The 17,521-nt window shown below is 45.2% G+C and overlaps 1 protein-coding gene across 11 annotated transcripts in view; it reads right to left on the bottom strand.

Annotated features, from left to right (window-relative positions):
* Positions 1-17,521, bottom strand: part of LOC119171618 (CLIP-associating protein 1-B) — a 274,680-nt gene that overhangs the window by 31,652 nt on the left and 225,507 nt on the right. For all 11 annotated transcript variants that reach the window (XM_037422393.2, XM_037422396.2, XM_075892178.1 and 8 more), the window contains 3 exons: positions 15,070-15,216; positions 14,839-14,925; positions 8,181-8,290 (listed from right to left, as the gene is read on the bottom strand). In XM_037422393.2, coding sequence (XP_037278290.2) covers positions 8,181-8,290; positions 14,839-14,925; positions 15,070-15,216 — 344 coding nt within the window. The remainder of the gene's footprint in view (positions 1-8,180; positions 8,291-14,838; positions 14,926-15,069; positions 15,217-17,521) is intronic.

The following is a 17,521-nucleotide window of genomic DNA, read 5'->3' as shown; positions in this document are numbered from 1 at the left end:
AGATAAAAGTTGTTCGGAATGATTGTACGTAATATAATCACAAAGCAGCAACTTCTCATCAACAAATGCGCAGCCAGGTTGCATCTTACAGCAACCTTTGTCTCGCAAGCAGCTGCATGATAAGTCTTCAATGGAGGCCGCTTGATGCGGCAAACACTGGTGTTACTTGAATGCCGCCTTAACAGAGGACGAGCTCCTCTTGCACGTGAAAATTGCACTCAGAGGATGAATCAGATAAGCAAGGCATCACTGGGAAATGTGAAGGCTGTTACTGTCAACAAAGACCATATTATACCATGCCCAAAATCTTGCCGCGAGCTCCTTGAGCTCATGGGTTGCTTCTCTTCTGACGGCCTCAAAACAAATGAATTCACACTACCAGCAACACGAGATACAAATGCAAGCCTGTGACATCTAAAGAAAGACGCCCTTCATACTCACAATGGTCAAGCTACTCAAACTGCAGTCCCTTTTCTTTTTGTACAGTGGTGCCGACCAGGCATTAACAGCATTATGTCCAAGTTCTTTGCTTTGATTAAGTGGCGCTATATTATAATGGTGTATTCTTGTGCGTCCGCGGATATAATGTTTAATGTGAGCCGCATGTTTGCCTCTATATCGTATTTACTCGCGTAATAACACACTTTTTTTCACGAGAAGTCTGAGCACAGCTGGAGATGCGTTTATTATGCGGTGCAAATATTACGAAAACTCTTAAGATGAGCAAAAATGGAGTGGTGCAAAAAAAAAAAAAAGGTAGGTCGCTTAGCCTTTCACAATTTACATTCACGTACGCTGTTTGGCAACAGCTTCTTTGTTGCACTTTTAGTGAAGAGATATAGTTGCACTTCATTCATCTTTGGTGGTTGAACGCACTATCTTCTGCAAGCTGTCCCTATGCCGCCTGCGCACTCCATAAAGCATCTCCCGGCTTTCTTTTCTCGCAATCTTTTAACTGCAACAGTAATATCTGCTGGAATTTCAAGGGGCACCCAAAAGTGCCTGTTACGATGCACTCTGCAAACTTCGTGGCAACCTCGCCCGACGACCGCGACAACTATATCTTGCGGTCCTTGAAGTACGCATGAATAACAAGCATGAAAACAAATTGCAATCGAAGCGATAATCGGTGGTGCAACCATAACGCAGAAATCATCACGATCTTTTCTGGGTGACAAGAAATTTTTCTGGTTATCTAGAAACCTGCGACCAGATGGCGACGAATGGCCCTTCGCGACAGCCATGACGACAACAAACCTTGTCTACGTCGCTCGAAAATCACGAGCATCGTGATTTACGAGCACGAAAATCACAAACACCAATATTTCGTGTTTGCAAGAAGCGACCGTTGGTTAGCGCAGGCAGTTTCGCGACCTTTGCTCGCTGTGTGCATATCAGCTGTGATGTCTCTGCACTCGCATCGTTTGTGAAGGAGACGTGCTGCGCGCAGATAGAGGCAGTGGGTGAAGTGAGGGAGGAAGGAGCGAGCTGAGATGGGTCGGCATAATAACAGAAACGGAACAGACCTAACAGGCTAGAAGGTGCCATGTGTCTGTTAGCGGGACTGCAGGGACGAATGTAGAGGGTGTGTTGATTACGCGGGAGAAAAAAAGTCTTCATTTTGCCGCACTGAAGTTGGGGGTGCATATACAATGAGAGTGCGTTCATTATGCGAGTAAATACGGTATTTCACGTCTTCAGGCTTAAAGGGACCAACAACCATTTTTTTACAGTGCTTCTTTTTTTTTAGTGCAAAGAAGTTTTACTTGTCAGTGAGTTTGATCGCAGAATAATAAAGTGTAAAACGCTGCAAGACATTTGTAATCGGAGTTCTGGGATATGAAGCCGTATGCTGCAAACAGTCAGAGTACGGGTGAATCGTGTTTGAGTGTTGTAATTTACTGAGCACTTCACATGGCTTCACATGGCTCGACTTGCTTCACCGGTGGCCCCGGCGGCAACACCGCTTTTCACCATGCTACTCCTTTTACGTCGTAAGCAGCACAGAATTCAGCGCGGCTGAATAATACACAGTCGAATTTAGAGGGCTGGCACGCATGACAGCATCAGACTACGTTCAGCAAAGTGATCAACTACATATTCCATAATCCAGCTCCGAGGCTCTTCCACTAGGCTGTGCAACAAGACGGTTCTGATAATTTTAAGCATCATTTAAAAAAATATATAAATCCTAGTTTCAACGCGAGAATAATGCTGAAATTTGTCACTATATTTAGTGCTCTTTTCATTTCTACTACGGCCTAAATCGCATGTTCTATCCAGTTGTCAATCAGCAGGGAAAAAAAACATCAGCGTGCTGCAGGCGCCTACTGCAAAATCTTGTATAACATGGTTCCAGCACTTGATGCAATCCTTCGTCCTACACCCAAGCGGAGCTCATCAAAGCGGCACTCAGGTAATTTGTGTGCCGACAGCATCGTGCAGCCACTCCCGAGAATTAGTCGAGCAGCTGCTCACAAGACAAACCTTGCTAACCTAGCTGCGCATTTGTTGTAGAGAAGCTGCTGTTTTCATACTATATTGCATGCAATTATTTTGAAGAACTTTTATCTGATTTTCAGCAAATAAAAAATGGCATGGCCGCAAGGCAGGTTTGGTCACCTGTAATGCGTACAACTTACTAGCAACTAAAAAGATGCGTTTTTTTAAGCAGAACCGTAGATGTAGTCCACAACTTTAATCAGAACAATTAAAAAACATTAAAAATTCTCTTTCTGAAATCATTTGCTAAATTCAGTGCTTTCTGTTTCACCGCATGAGGTAAAACAAAGTGCGATAAAGCCACGAAAGCAAAACTGTGAAAGTTCATGTGTATTGAGTTTCATTATTTTTGGTTTAAGGTGCTTGTAGCAATAAACTCCTGAAATACAAGTATTAACGCGATAGTGTTAACTCTTTCATTACCACGCCTATTCAAATCGATCAACGGTGATCGGCACTTCTCAGTCATCGATTTTGGCATGTTAAATTTCTTTCTCGTGCACCCAGCCTTTCTAGTAGTTCGGTAACTCAACTTCAAAATTTTTTTGCCGACTTGGGCTTCATAGCGATTTCTTACAGATTTTTGTGCGAACCAATGTGCATGTGTAGATGGGAAAATGCACTAGGTTGGTGAACTTGACAGAAATGCATGCCCCTCATGATTATGCTACAGTAACATCGAAGTTCTGTAATCAAAAGAAACTTTGCAAGCCAAATATCAAATTGACGTGTTAGCTTTGCAATTTTGACCAAGTTGAGCAGTAATAATTGTCGAAAACTCATGCCAGCTAATCAATAGAGAGCTGTTGCTAGAAAACAGGGAAAGTTAATTCTACAAAAAAATATTTCCCAAAGTCTGCCGCATGTATAAAGTGTGCAGGTGGCTCTCAAAGCCAGTTTCCAGCCACTTTGGTTATGCTTGCGCCGTTATATCAGACACAGGGTCGCATCTAGTGTCACTAGTCGCTCCTATGACGTCGTCTCGCGCGCATCGGTACGCACCAGCGCTGCAAAACACATGCGCTGTTTGAAGCGAATTGAGTGTGAGAAGGAGCTGAGATTTCGTGGATGACAGCGCCTCAGCTTCATGTCTTATGGCGACAATGTTTTGCGTCAGCCTGAGACATCTGCAGCCGTTCATGGGTTTATTTTGTTTACATCCTCAAGTTATCTGCTCTGCCGCAAGTGCGTGTAGCTTCTGACCTTTGTGCATAATCTTATGGTTACTCAGGTTACGTGCGTGGCCCACACTTCGCTAGGGCGTGGTGTGGTGGCACTGGCTGTAGAGCTTGTCCTAATGACAAGAAGGCCCCCGGAGCACATCTTGGCCCCGACTGCGGAGCAGTGCAAAATGTTTTAGAACTGCGTGCAGTATTTTCTTTATTTTACACGATATGCTCAAAGATGCAAAGGAATATGCTTGAATGCATATATGTGAACGCCAACCTATACGAAGTGGGGTGGCTCATGGAAAGAGGCGATGCTAGATCTCATCTATAGAGGAATTATTCACATCACGGGTATCCTATATTGGAATACCTGGACCACGACCTGCTATATAAACTTCCGACCTGCTCATGGCTTCGCTCTCCCTGTCGCCAGATTTGCTTTTGCTTGTTTAGTTTTTTTGGTTCACGAAACGGCCACAGCACGCCGTGGCGCGCCACCACTAACCCGCATCCCACGTTTCTACAACAAGGTGCAGTCTAGAAACGTTGCCCCCATCGTGTTAGCAGCCACTTCATTCTCCGTACGCTCCCAGTCACCGCCAACACAGAGTGACGTTTGCTACGTGCGATAAGTGCTCCTTTGTGAATCTGTTGCGTGTAATCAGTTGCTATACATAATCGGCAACATCGTCAAGGGACGGCAGCAGTATAATACCATTTTTTGCGATGGTATACTGCTGCGTTCCTTACTGCAAGTCTAGCAGGCACTTTCTAGAAAGGGCAACTGTCGTTGCAGCCAGCCAGCCAGCCAGCCAGCCAGCCGGCCGGCCCTTCCTAGAGAACGACGTCAGTGTCGGTCGCGCTAGTGAGGGTGATTGGGAGAATGAGCATTTGGGTACACTTTGGAAGTGAATTAAACTATATTTTGAGCATTTGTTGCGTCCGACCCTTCGTGTAGACTGTCCTTGCATACATAGAAAACCCACGACAGGCTTGTTATATATAGCCACAAAGGTTGGTGTCGCCACCCCTTTAAATGATGCTTTAAACTCGAGGAGTTGCATAAGATATTTTGCCATCTGCCCCCCTCACACCAATTTCCACTTCAGAACAACCTTTTTCCTGCCACGAAAATCAGAATGTTCATTCCATCACTGATATTGACTGCACATTCAATGTTGGAAATGTTAACTGGAATGTGCCTGCCAAATGCAGGTGTTTTGGTGTATGCTGAGTGAAATTAACTCATTTAAATTGTGAACTTGCTCCTTAATTGCTTCTTAATTCTGCTTCTTGCAGTGGGAAAGCTCGCACAGGTACCGGCAATTGCTTCCAAGGAATCCACTTTTGTATCTTCAGCACCAAGCATGGAATTTATGAACTTGTGTAGTAGTGAAATATATATAGGACTTGTCTCGTAAATTGCCTGGGTGAATGTGTAAACAGCATTGAAATTTCATTATTCGAAATTATTGCCAAACAGGCCTTCAGGATGCATTATGTGCATGATGTCAACCAAGAAATTTGGAAATGCAGCTTTTGATCAGAAACTGTGCATGCATAGTAGGTTTTGCTGTGTAGGTTAACATAGTTTTGCAAACTGTAAAATTGTTGGCACATATAAAATTTCGTGAAACAAGGAAGTGATATTGCAAAGTGGATGGTCGGAATACATAAAATGATAAGGAGAGCAACTGATTAAGTTGGGTTTGTCTCGTAATGCTTTTATATGAAGCATATTCTCAAGACGGCGTATCAGCAGTCATGAGAAAGCGTGGTGGCCCCTCCGATACATGGTAATTTTTATTGCAGGCGCATCAACGTTTCAACTGACTGTAACCGCGATGACTAAATTTATATGGTGGACGTTTTGAAAATACTGTTGCGCGGGCTCTCGTAGCAGCAAGCCGCTACGTTGCTAAAACTTTGACATGTGCAAAGGCCGCGCGTTTACGTCGCCTTAAGTTTGCTTGACCCTGACGGCTACAGTTATCGCTGCTCCCACACCCTTCACATCTAGACAACGTGGGAATAGTGTGTCTTGAAACAGAAGTTCTTGCAGCGGCAATGAGTAGGTACTGAAGACAGGCGACAGCGTGGGTCCAGCAGGGCAGAGTGCCCTGTGGAAACTCCCGTTTCAAAATGTGTTGTCAACCACTGAATTACTTTTCCACAGCTGATTCGAGGCTTCGCGAAGCAAAGTTGGAAATGTAACGGTTGCATTCCCTATTTCATTTTTAGTATATTTGTTTTTGCGGCCTACGTGTTCCCGACCGTCCGTTGGCCGTCTGACGGAAATTCGGCTGATCAACATCAATTCCACTCAACTCTTGAGCTCATTATGAGCAGCGTGTTGCCTCGAGATATTAAACCTTGTGAATTAGTCAGCGCACGCGTTAAAAGCAGAAACACAAACGCGCGCACACACACACACACATACACACACACACACACACGAACGCGCACACCATTGCACGGGGACTTCGCCGCGCGCTCAATGTAAACGATGGTCCATCGTCTGCTATGTGGGTAAGTTCTGGCGGCATCTGGTGGCACTTTTGGTCCCTACACATCGATTTTCAGGTCCATGCATTGCCACAAGAGAGCCCGCCCGTGAGCAGGTCAGAAGTTTGTATAGAAGGTCGTGACCTGGACACTCTTATCACAAGGCAATGAAAATTTACCGAGAAGAGTGTACGAGCACACTTGTGTCTCACGAAAAACCATGCAATGCTTCACTGCATGGCATCAGCAATGAAGCAGCACCTCCGTTCTGATTTTCTTTGTTTATGTGAACAGGAACATTTAGTACAACATTCCTTATTTTTTTTTATACTGTTCCTGGGTCATTCATCTACAAAATGACAAAATGTACATTCTGAATTTTCCCTGTTTTGAATATTTTTGCATATATAGTGTTTTTAACTGCACTGTTTACCAACCAACAGCCAAAAATTTACACAATTCTCACATTTTTATTTATTTTAAAATATTTTTGTTGCTCTACAACATATAATAAAGAGCGTTTCATTCTGCAAAGTTTCGAATGCTGCCCCGCCGCGGTGGTCTAGTGGCTAAGGTACTCGGCTGCTGACTTGCAGGTCACGAGATCGGTTCCCGGCTGCGGTGGCTGCAGTTCCGATGGAGGCGGAAACGTCGTAGGCCCGTGTGCTCAGATTTGGCTGCACGTTAAAGAACCCCAGATGGTCGAAATTTCTGGAGTCTTTTACTACGGCGTCTTTCATAATCATATGGTGGTTTTGGGATGTTAAACCCTACATATCAATCAAGTTTGGTATGCTACAATGCATGCTGGAGTACTTTTCAAACTGGCAAAACATTCTTCCCGAGACATATAAAAAAACAACCATTCTCACGTGGTAACGAGAGAGTTAAAGAGCTCGTTACCCAGAAATTTCGATGCATGCATTGGTGTCGTTGGTTGTGAGTGAAAAATCATTATCTTATGCATGACCGGAAAATCGAGAACGATGGAAATAAAATAAACGATAAATTCCTGGGGCAGAGTGGGGACAGAACCAGGGTTATTTGGCTTGGAGTGGGGATCCAATCCAGATCATTTGCGTGGCGAGCAGATGATGTTTTACCACATGGCCATGCCTCTGCTTGTGAAAACAGTGAAAAAGAACTCCCTCTGCTTGGAAATGCAGTGAAAGTAGCTTTCATGCTTCACAAGCACACGCATCCTGTGTATGTGCTCCACTATGCAACATGAAATATTGCAGTAATGATGTGTGGTACAAGCTTCCATTGCCAACGGGCATCAGAATATACGACTATCATAATGGCTCCGCAGTCGAAAGCCAGTGCCCCACTACAGAAGGCACACAGGCTAATGCGCCTATTCCTTTAAGACCACGCAGTGGGTGCATAGCAAATTTGAAAAGGTTTCATGCACTTCTTCATCACTAAGTGTTTGAAGTACGCACTAGGAACGGGATGTCGCTATTGCCTTCAACTCCTAAAGGCGAATATTTAATAAGGTTTTCCATTTTAATGGTTTCTTAGAGGTAAGAAAAATAAAATAGACTCAAGTTTTTAAATTGTTCTTTAGGAGAAATTAATACAGTGAGTCCGAAGAGCGCCATTCTTTACTTGAAAGCACTCAAAGTTCAGAAATCGCAAAATTGGTAGAAAAGTGTTTTTAAAGACGATAGTCTTTTTTTGGGGACCTTCGACGCAAAAAATTTTGGTCTGTCTATCTGTACATTTGTCTGTCTGTCCACCCTTAGCGGTACCCTAAACGGCACAAAAGCGACCAAACGATACTCCAAACGGTCGACCCCACCCGACGCCCAAAAATATTGCTCAAGGTTCAGCGTTCATACTTGTGCGATTGACAATTAAAAAGCAATTATTGCGCATATCTGAGGCACCATAACAACGTCAATATTATGTATGTGTATTTTTTTACTAGGCAAGGCATATGTAAAAGCAAAAAAAATTAGCTTAGCGAATTAATGCATGGCTTGATGATGGGGCACTTACTTTGGCGTACTGCTGATGGGGACATGTGTTGTGATGGGGCTAGGTGTTCGCAGCTCACTGTCATCAGAACGACCACGCATGTACGACTGGATGAGGCCCATGGCCAGAGCCTGTCAACGAGAAAATAAGCATTACATCAAAGCCAACATCGAGCGAGGTCACTCACTCGTCGTTCAAAGTGACGACTGCACCCAGATTAGCACAACGCAAGAAGAATGATGAAAACAAAACACAGCAAGTTTAAAATTTTCCTATACATCATTGAAAGTGAATATAACTGACTTTTAGCCAACATTACCAACACTACAAGCCAAAACGCAAGAAGCCTGCCTTTGGCAAGGCTACATTTGCCGACAGATTTTCCAAACTTTCAACTTGTCGGATTTGAGCTACGTGCTGCACCTAGACGCTCTCGAGAATACGCGTGAAGCAAGTACACAGTTGCACTGCATACAAACAGAATATTTTGATCATCGTTATTACGCTTAATCCGCTTGTTACAATGGTATTTTCTTGACACTTGGATACCTTAATATGTGGGCTGTACGGCGATTCAGTGTTGCAGCACACTGGAGGCTACCTGGCTCTGGGTGCACTGCCGTCAATGTAATGGTTGTGTATCAGCTGCACGGTTAGCGTGCAGGTGAGTGTCCTGCTCTTTATCTTCGCCTGCCATTTGTGCAAAGACATGTGCAGCATCCATTCTGCCCTGCAGGCATGCTGGGAGTTCGCAAGTATCGTCCCTGGCTTGCTTGCATGCAGGCCTTCACACATTGCAAGTGCAATGGCCAGCTCGTTATCTTGCGAAGGGCGGACTGGTACACCAGAGGCAACACGGCTTCGGTGGTCGCAGACTACTGCCAATGCTCCTTTGGCAATCGTCCCACACATGGCAGTATCTAGAAAACTGGCTCTAGTTAGGAATGAATAGGTTTCCTGAAAGCAGTGAGCCCTTGCTCTTTTTCTGCCGCCAAGTAGGTTGAGGTCTATGTTGCATGTAACAGCCGAGCACAGCAAGGCACTACTGTGATTTTTTTAGGCTTTTTTTAGGACTTTTCATGTCCTAGCCATTTTTTCAAACTGTTCAATCTTTCAGACTACAGTCGAGCTCACATATAACAGCTCCACTTAAAATGCACTTTCGCTTAAAACGAACGATACCTGTGCGGCCATGAACTAGTACATTTCAATGGCAGAAAATCGCACTTACAACGAATGCCTCTGAGCGCTGCTGATCTGTTACAGCAAACAGAGCCAGCGCTCCAGCGACTTCCCAGGACACTACTAGGGAACCGATAGTACTGGACTTCTGATTTAAAGAATTCGCATTTGGATAACTTCAGTCTCAATCCCACGGTTTCCAGGCGGTCCAACACTCGGCCCATAATTTCCCAATGCTGTTTGTCACTGGTTCCTGTGATCAGCATATCGTCAAAGTACACTGGTCGTGCAAAATATTTTCCATCTCTCACTGAAATATAGCGGCAGCTGATGAAACTCTGAATGGCAGCCTTGTGAATCGGTATAACCCCTTCGGAGTGTTAATGGTGACTAGCTCTTGGCACTCCTCATCGAGTGGGACCTGTCTTGCAAGTCAAGCTTTGTGAACTTCTTTCTGGCCCCCTGTAAGTAGCACAAAAAGTTCATCAATCCTAGGGATAGGGTAGGACTTGACGACTGTTACCGTGTTTATAATAGTCTTAAAGTCGCCACAGACCCAAACCTGGCCGTTGCGCTTTAATAAAGAAACGATGGGCGCGGCCCACTGAGTTTTCACAGGTTTCATAACGCCTTCCTGTTCCATCCTCCGTAGTTCTTCAAAAACCCGATCACGCAAAGCAAATGGTATCGGACGTGCCTTGACAAAACGTGGCTTCGCACCCTTTTGTATGGATATAGAAGCCGCAACGCCGTGAAACGTACCAAGCTGCTCCGAAAAAAATTTCGTGATATTGGCTTACCACGTCTTCCGTAGACTTCACGACGTTGACTCCCTTCTTCTGAGTGATGCCTAGCTTCAAAGCCTTCATCCAGCTTCGTCCAAACAGCGTAGGACAAGCCCCTTTCATTACAAATAGTGGTAGCTGGCGCTCCTTGTCGCCAAGCTTGACCATTGCTTCCAGCTTTTCCTGGACAAGTTTCATGTCGCCGAAAAAACTGAGCTGTACACTTGCTTAGCTCTAGCGGCACTGACGGAAAAAGCTCGGCGAACTTGCCTTCATCAATGGTCGACAAACTAGCGCCAATGTCCAACTCCATATCGAGCGTTACGCCGTTAACTTCAACCGCTATGCGCATTGGCTCCGAACTAGCTGTGTGAAGCGTCCACAAGTCGAAAACTTCGGGCTCTTCAGCAGAGGCAGGCAGGTCATCCAGGTTGTTCACGCCATTAGAACGGTTGCGACTAGACTGGCTCTGGTGGAAATTTCTGCTGCGCGGCCGAACTCTGCAAACTCTTGCAAGGTGCCCTTTTTATGGCAGTTGTGACAGATCGTGCTGCCGTGCCTACAGCGACATGTAGAATGAGCTCCCCTACAACAAAAGCTACACCCTCTATAGCTATGACAGTGTTCTTCCCAGTTTCAAAGGTTAAGCACGTCGTTTCCCGCAGCCGTGTTTGCATGGTTACGTCATTGATTCCGCTGACTATCTGGTCGCGCAACATGCGTTCTTAAAACGTTGCAAAGTTGCAGTATTCGGCGAATTTCTTCACCGAGGCAATGTAGTCATTTGCGGTCTCCCACTCTTTTCGATGCCTTGAGAAAAACTTGCTTGAAACTTGCCACTACTTCTGATACAAGAGGGGCGTAGTGCCTGCCAAGTGTGGTAAAAATTTCGGTCAGTTCTGCTTGGTGCTAGGAGGTCTTGTAGCAGAGAATAAGCCTCTGGACCGCAGCATGTCAAAAATACAGCTGTCTGCCTGTCGCTTGGGATGTCGCTCGCAATGATGTACAGCTCAGCTCATTAACGGTATTCCGCCAACTCCGATGTACTCAGGTCGAACGAATCCAGCTTCCCGACAACAGGCATGATGACGTGTGATTGTGACGTGCCCGTTCAAATCGTCAGTCGACCTTGTCGTCACTCGTGCCCGCGTGGGTTCGGGTCCCACTCTTGTCACCACTTGTAAAATAACCTGATAGTGCGGGGCCATGCCCGTCGTTGGACCGAATCACACACACGTACATCGACGGGTTTCACACTGACTAACTCGTCAAGTGAGCCGCATTTATTTCATTGCAACATCGACGCCCCCGGGTGCCGGAACTGTAAACTAATTTTATCACAAGCATACACTTTGCTACGCCAATACTATTCCTCCCTGTGCGTAGGGGCTTCAAACTGCAAAGATCAGCAAGGCCATTGTCTCTACTGCGACGGAAGCAGTAGAGCCGCCCGGTTCTGAGGTTGTTGGCGAAGAGGGCCCGGAAGTGACCTCGCAATACTCGAGTGAAGCTGTCTGGACTTGCCGAAACCTGTCCCAGCAGTTTCTGGGTGGACTACAGCTCTTTCGTTTTGAGCCAAAATGGATACGACCAAAATCAAGATGCCATTGACGAGTTAGGTGTAACCTAACTGAGCCGGGGATGACGACAAGGACCGGGACACCGGCAATGAAGTCGAGCGGCTTGTTCGGTGGAAACGGACCACGACTACGGTAGGAACTTGAAAAGTACATCAGTGTCAAAATCGACCAACCGTGGACACGGGGAGGGCACAGAGTCAACGTGGCTACACGGCAATACTGTAAGAATGTTTTGGTACTGAAACGATATCTTGGATAGCTAACGGCTAGGGCTAGAGTTCGCTCTAACGCAGATTGCCCTAAAGTATGTTTTCAGTCTGTTGTAGACTGGTGTGTATATACAGTCGACTCCCGGTAATTCGAAGTCGGTTAATTGAAAGTTTTGGTTAATTAGAAATGAGCAAGTGGTCCCATCAGTTTTGCATGCAATCGTATAGAAAAAAATGCTCGATAATTCGAAGTTAAAAACCCATAATATTGGTTAATTAGAAGTTTTTTCAATCGACAGTCTCGTCGCGACCGTAATTTTACAATTAAATGGGGAACTTTTCACATGCCAAAACATCTGCCGGACCACGCTGGTGTCTTCGCCATCACTACTGTCCGCAGCGCCACAGATCTTGAAGCGGCAATCTTTCTAACGCTGGCGAATCGCATCGGTGGCATCGACTGACTCTTTAGTTGACTTTTGTCGAGACTCGAATGTGTCACCGCGTCACCCGCGCGCTGGGTTGATTCCACATGTGTTTCCGCGCTTCTGATTTTGAGTGTTGTGGTGGTGACGTACGTTTGATAATGGCAACTCCTGGCCCTTACCGAACGCTAGACCTAGCGACGAAAGTCGAAGTCTTGAAGGAAGTTGACCAGGGAGGCACCGCCAAACAAGACATTGCAAGAAAGTACGGCATTAAGCCTAACACGCTGTCGACTTTCATAAAGAATAAGCGCTCAATATTGGATGCGTTTGAAAGTGAAAAATTCAAGACATCGCGGAAGCGGATGCGCACCGGCGCCTACCCCGAGTTGGAGGAAGCACTGCTGATTTGGATCAGAGAGGCACGAAACAACAAACTTCCTCTCAGTGGTGAAGTCATCATGGCAAAAGCGTCATCGCTTGCTGAAATGTTGGGCATCAACGACTTCGCTGCTTCGGATGGGTGGCTTACGCGTTTCAAACATCGCCACGACTTGATTTTTAAAAGCGTGTGTGGGGAGAAGGCGTCAGTCGATGAGGAAACGTGCCTGACATGGAAAGCGGGCAAGCTTCGCGAGTACCTCGAAGAATACCAGCCGGCAGACATTTTTAATGCAGATGAAACTGCGCATTTTGTCGGCTGCTACCGGACAAGACCCTGACATTTAAAGACGACGACTGTTCTGGAGGCAAAAGAAGCAAAGAGAGTGTGTCAGTGCTAGTCGCGGCGAACATGACTGGCACAGAACGGTGTCGCCTGCTTGTGATCGGGAAGGCTGCCAAGCCTAGGTGCTTTAAAGGCGTGAAGACGCTTCCTGTGGATTATGCCTCGAACAGAAAGACGTGGATGACATCCGATATATTTAAGGACTGGATCACCAAACTCGACCGCAAGTTCGCGCAATCAAGGCGTAAGGTGTTGTTCCTTGTGGACCAATGTAGTGCCCACATGAACGTACCTGCCTTGAGTGCCATCCGTCTTGTGTACCTGCCTGCAAACACGACGTCCGTGTTGCAGCCCATGGACCAAGGCATAATAAAAAATGTGAAGGTATTGTATAGGCAGCATCTCGTCGAGCGCATGCTTTTGTGCATGGACAACTCGTCGCAATACGAGGTGAGTTTGCTTAGTGCCATCAACATGCTAGCGCGAGCTTGGACCCGCGTGAAAGAAGAAACCATCGCCAATTGTTTCCGGGCCTGTGGTTTCATGGAAAACTCGGGGGATGCTTCTCCTTGTGCGCCAGTGGAAGTGCAAACAAATGAGCTCGACGACGGTAGCTTTCGCGCCGCTCTCCGTGACGTCCGTTTTGACGAGTATGTCGCGGTGGACAGCAACGTCGAAACATGCGGTCCACTAACGGACAGCGAAATCGTGCAGATGGTTCGGCCCCATGACTGCATTCCTGAAAATGACGATGATGACGACGACATCGGAAAGGAGCCACCACCGAGGGCTGCCGATGTAGCTGCGGGTCTTGCTCTTGCGCAGCGGTTTTTTGTTGAAGAACACAACGCCGAAGAAGCACTTCGACACGTGTATTCCTTACAAAACTTGCTAGCCGCAGCCAGATTCGGCAAGCAGAAAAAGATGACAGACTATTTTTCCTAAAAACTGTCGCGCTTTTAAACTAATAAAAGTGCCGTTTTTAGTGCTTTTTGCTTAATTCGAAGTTTTTTGCGGTTCCCGTGAACTTCGTATTAACGGGAGTCGACTGTACAGTGTTTGTTAATTTTGAGTGTTTTACCGCGAATTTCAGGTATTCGCTATGTCCATCCTTTGCATGAATTGTGTTTGTTGACACGCCCGTCTCTCTCAATCCCATCTTTTGCAAGTGCTCCCGAAATTAATCGTGACCACTCCGTTCATTATGCTCTATGCTTCACTGCATTGCACTAAAAAATTGTGGCAAAGCTGACTTGAAATGCACTATGGCCTGGGAGAGGTTGTGGCTTCTGTTTGTACACCTATGGACATGCAATTTGAGTGAAAAGTTTGGAAGACTTTCGGTATCATAAGCTGTTGCTGTATACTGGCTCTATGGGGCTTGTGGCAGTCCCATGTAAGCTTCCGAATTTTCAATGATGTCTGAGAAAGTCAGCAGCTTTGTCATCCTTGTCACTGACGTCTGTTGGAATATCCAATCCGATATTGTAGTTTTCTCACAAGAGCCAGCCAACTCATTTTATAATAACTACTGGCTATAACAATCAAATTATGGTGGCATTCGAGCACTGCTATAAGTGGGTATGACTGGATAACTGTTTTCTGCCAAATAAACAAAACCTAATAAGTTGGGCTTTCCATGCAATGATTTTACAGCTAGGTGCAGTTAGCTGCACAGATTACACAGCCAGGCTGTTCTGGCAATGATGGTGTAGGTCTACATGTATGAATGAGCACTTAGAAGTCTAAAGGGACATACAAAACTGTTTACCTGATTGTCAGGGTCAAGTCTGCTCAGTAATCCATTAATTTCTCCTGGCCTCAGCTTGAATATAGACACAATAACTTCCTGGGCATGCTGCGATGAAAGAGAGAGAATGAGAATTCTACAAAATGCAACAGCTGGTACAATCAAGAATGAAGATTGCTAATGGAGTCTCCCGTGTGCGAATGTGGCTTGGCACACACTGAAGAGAAAAACCCACACAGGAGGCACACTGACCCTCTTAAGTTCAGGACTTTTCTGATCACGTATCCAGGCAAATATCTTGGCAACCATAGAGTGTGTCTCTGGAGTGTTGACCAGCAAGTCCCCAGAATCCATTGCATGGAGCAGAGTCATCAGATACCGCAGTATTGTGATTTTGACCTGTGGGAAGAAAAAATGCCATGATGGGTTTAGCTATAGCTTGAGAAGTGTGAATATTCGGGTAATTGAAACGATGGTTACAGTATTCAAATAAATTTTCAAATTAATTTAAATTATCCGAACTTTCAAAGTTTGCGAAATGAACAAATAGACACACAAACTGCATGTAGCACCTTGTAAAAGTGGTTTCACTGCAATAAAAAAAGTGCTACGCCGTGAATACACCTATCCAGGAGAAATCTGCACTGCCATGAAGCCCTACTTCAATGTTAAATCAACATATTGCTTTCACATATACAGGGCACCCCAATTATCATGCAGCACGATTAAAAAAAATAGGAACGGCATTACAGGAACCAAACCTAGTACATATTGTTTCCAGTATAGTGTAGTATAAACTACAAATATTTGTTTAATGATAATTTATTAATTAGTCACATATATTTAACACTGAAAAAATACTCGCCTACTTATCCAAGTGTCAATGAGGCAGATGAGCACATGTCCAAATGTCATCTGTTCGTGCTACTTTTGACAATAGACTATTTGCACACTCATTTTTTCCTTTTATGTAAGCCACTGAAATATGAAAAATAACACGTGACTGCACTCCCACCCACAAAAAAAAAAAAAAAAAAAACAGCGCCCTCGAATGAGCTCACTGCAAGCAACCGCTCTGCCTCTTTTTCCATAGCCACTGACAGCGTTTCACACATTCTAACTATACAGTAAATGTGCCAAAATGTGCCAAAGTCTTGCAGCAATTTTTTTCACTTGTTTGTGCATCACTATCATTTTTCATATCTCATGGTCAACTGTTTTCATTGATAAAGGGGCTGGAACACTTCTGATTGCAGCCTGTCTAAAATAACAGAGGCAGATAGCGCAATCTGTATTTTTCTTGCTGCATGTCTTTCATTGATACTGGCCACCTCAAAATAAGCTCATTTGAGGGCGCTGTTTACAGATGCTCGCAGCAGTTTAGCGCCGTGTCATTTTTTATATTTTGCGGGCCTTCCTTATCTGCATGAAAAAATGAGAGTGCAACTAGTACATTGTCAAAAGTAGCACATACAGATGATGTTTCAACATGCGCACATCTACCTCATTGACATTTAGATAAATCGGAGAGTATTTACGGGTTGCAGATATATAGTTATGACTAATTAACTGTCACTAACAAAAAATGAGTGGTGGTTACTACACTATACTGAGAAGAATATGCACTAGGTTTGGTTCGCGTAATGCGGTTCCTATATTCTTTAAATCATGCTGCGTGATAATTGGGACACCTTGTATATACTGTATTTACTCGCATAATTCGCGCACTTTTTTTCGCAATTTTGGGGCTCTGAGAAGGGGGTGCGCAAATTACGCAGTGATTCGGCAAACACATGCAAAATAATGTGCAATAGTTTTAATGTGTGCAGTATATAGTTGTAAAATGTTAATAACTTAGAGCACAAACAAAGTGCATTTGTTTATTTAAAAGCATTAGCGCATACTTAAACCAGTCAGATCTGGTCAAGCGCAGTCTTGTCGAAATCACTGATCGAGAGGCCCGATTAAAAATCATCGTCGCGGCCGCTGTCACTGCTCTTCCATAGCATATCCCCCTTGGTTCTGTTCACTGCCTTCGAATGAATGTCCCTATTTTTTAAGCTCTTCTCGACAATGTTGAGAGAAACTAGGTCCCAAGACACAGCGATACCGGAGGGCCTAAGCGTTCGCATATAGCTGAAAAGGCCTTGAACGGGCAGGAAACTTGTATTAGCAAGCGCGGACTCGTCTGCTTTTCTACTGTACCGATCACGCCGATCGTCGCACATTGAAGCACTTCATGAAGTGCTCGACATTGGCCGATTCCCGTTTTCATCGGCAAGGTTTATAATAGTGAGCTTGAATTTTGTTGTATGTATAATTACTGTAGCTCGTCGCAAGAGAACAGTAAAAATGCGGAGGACGAATGGCGAAACTTAAACTTCCGAAATCAACCAAGCGTGCGTTGCTGTGCGGACGCAGACACGAGAGGAGAAGTTGGCACGACAGGCCCTTGCAAGCCTACGGAGCCGAAAGTTACCAGTGCTGTGACGCGAGCGGGTATGCCTACGGTGGTAAAGATGGAGAGAAAAAGGGGGGAAACCATGGAGGAAAAAATTGGGAAAACGCTCGAGCGGTTCCGGCGACCCGTCAGCGTAGACCCATCAATAGATTTGGGTGTTTGAGTATAGTATTCCAGTAACGCTAGTTCAGGGGAAGCCCTCGGAAGAAGGAACTTCGCACTCGCAGCTTGATTGACTGCGCT

The sequence above is a fragment of the Rhipicephalus microplus genome, chromosome 4 (genome assembly GCF_043290135.1).
Source record: "Rhipicephalus microplus isolate Deutch F79 chromosome 4, USDA_Rmic, whole genome shotgun sequence".
Taxonomy (NCBI): Eukaryota; Metazoa; Arthropoda; class Arachnida; order Ixodida; family Ixodidae; genus Rhipicephalus; species Rhipicephalus microplus.
Note: the sequence above shows the minus strand (reverse complement) of the source record. Positions and strands in the feature narration are given on the sequence as shown.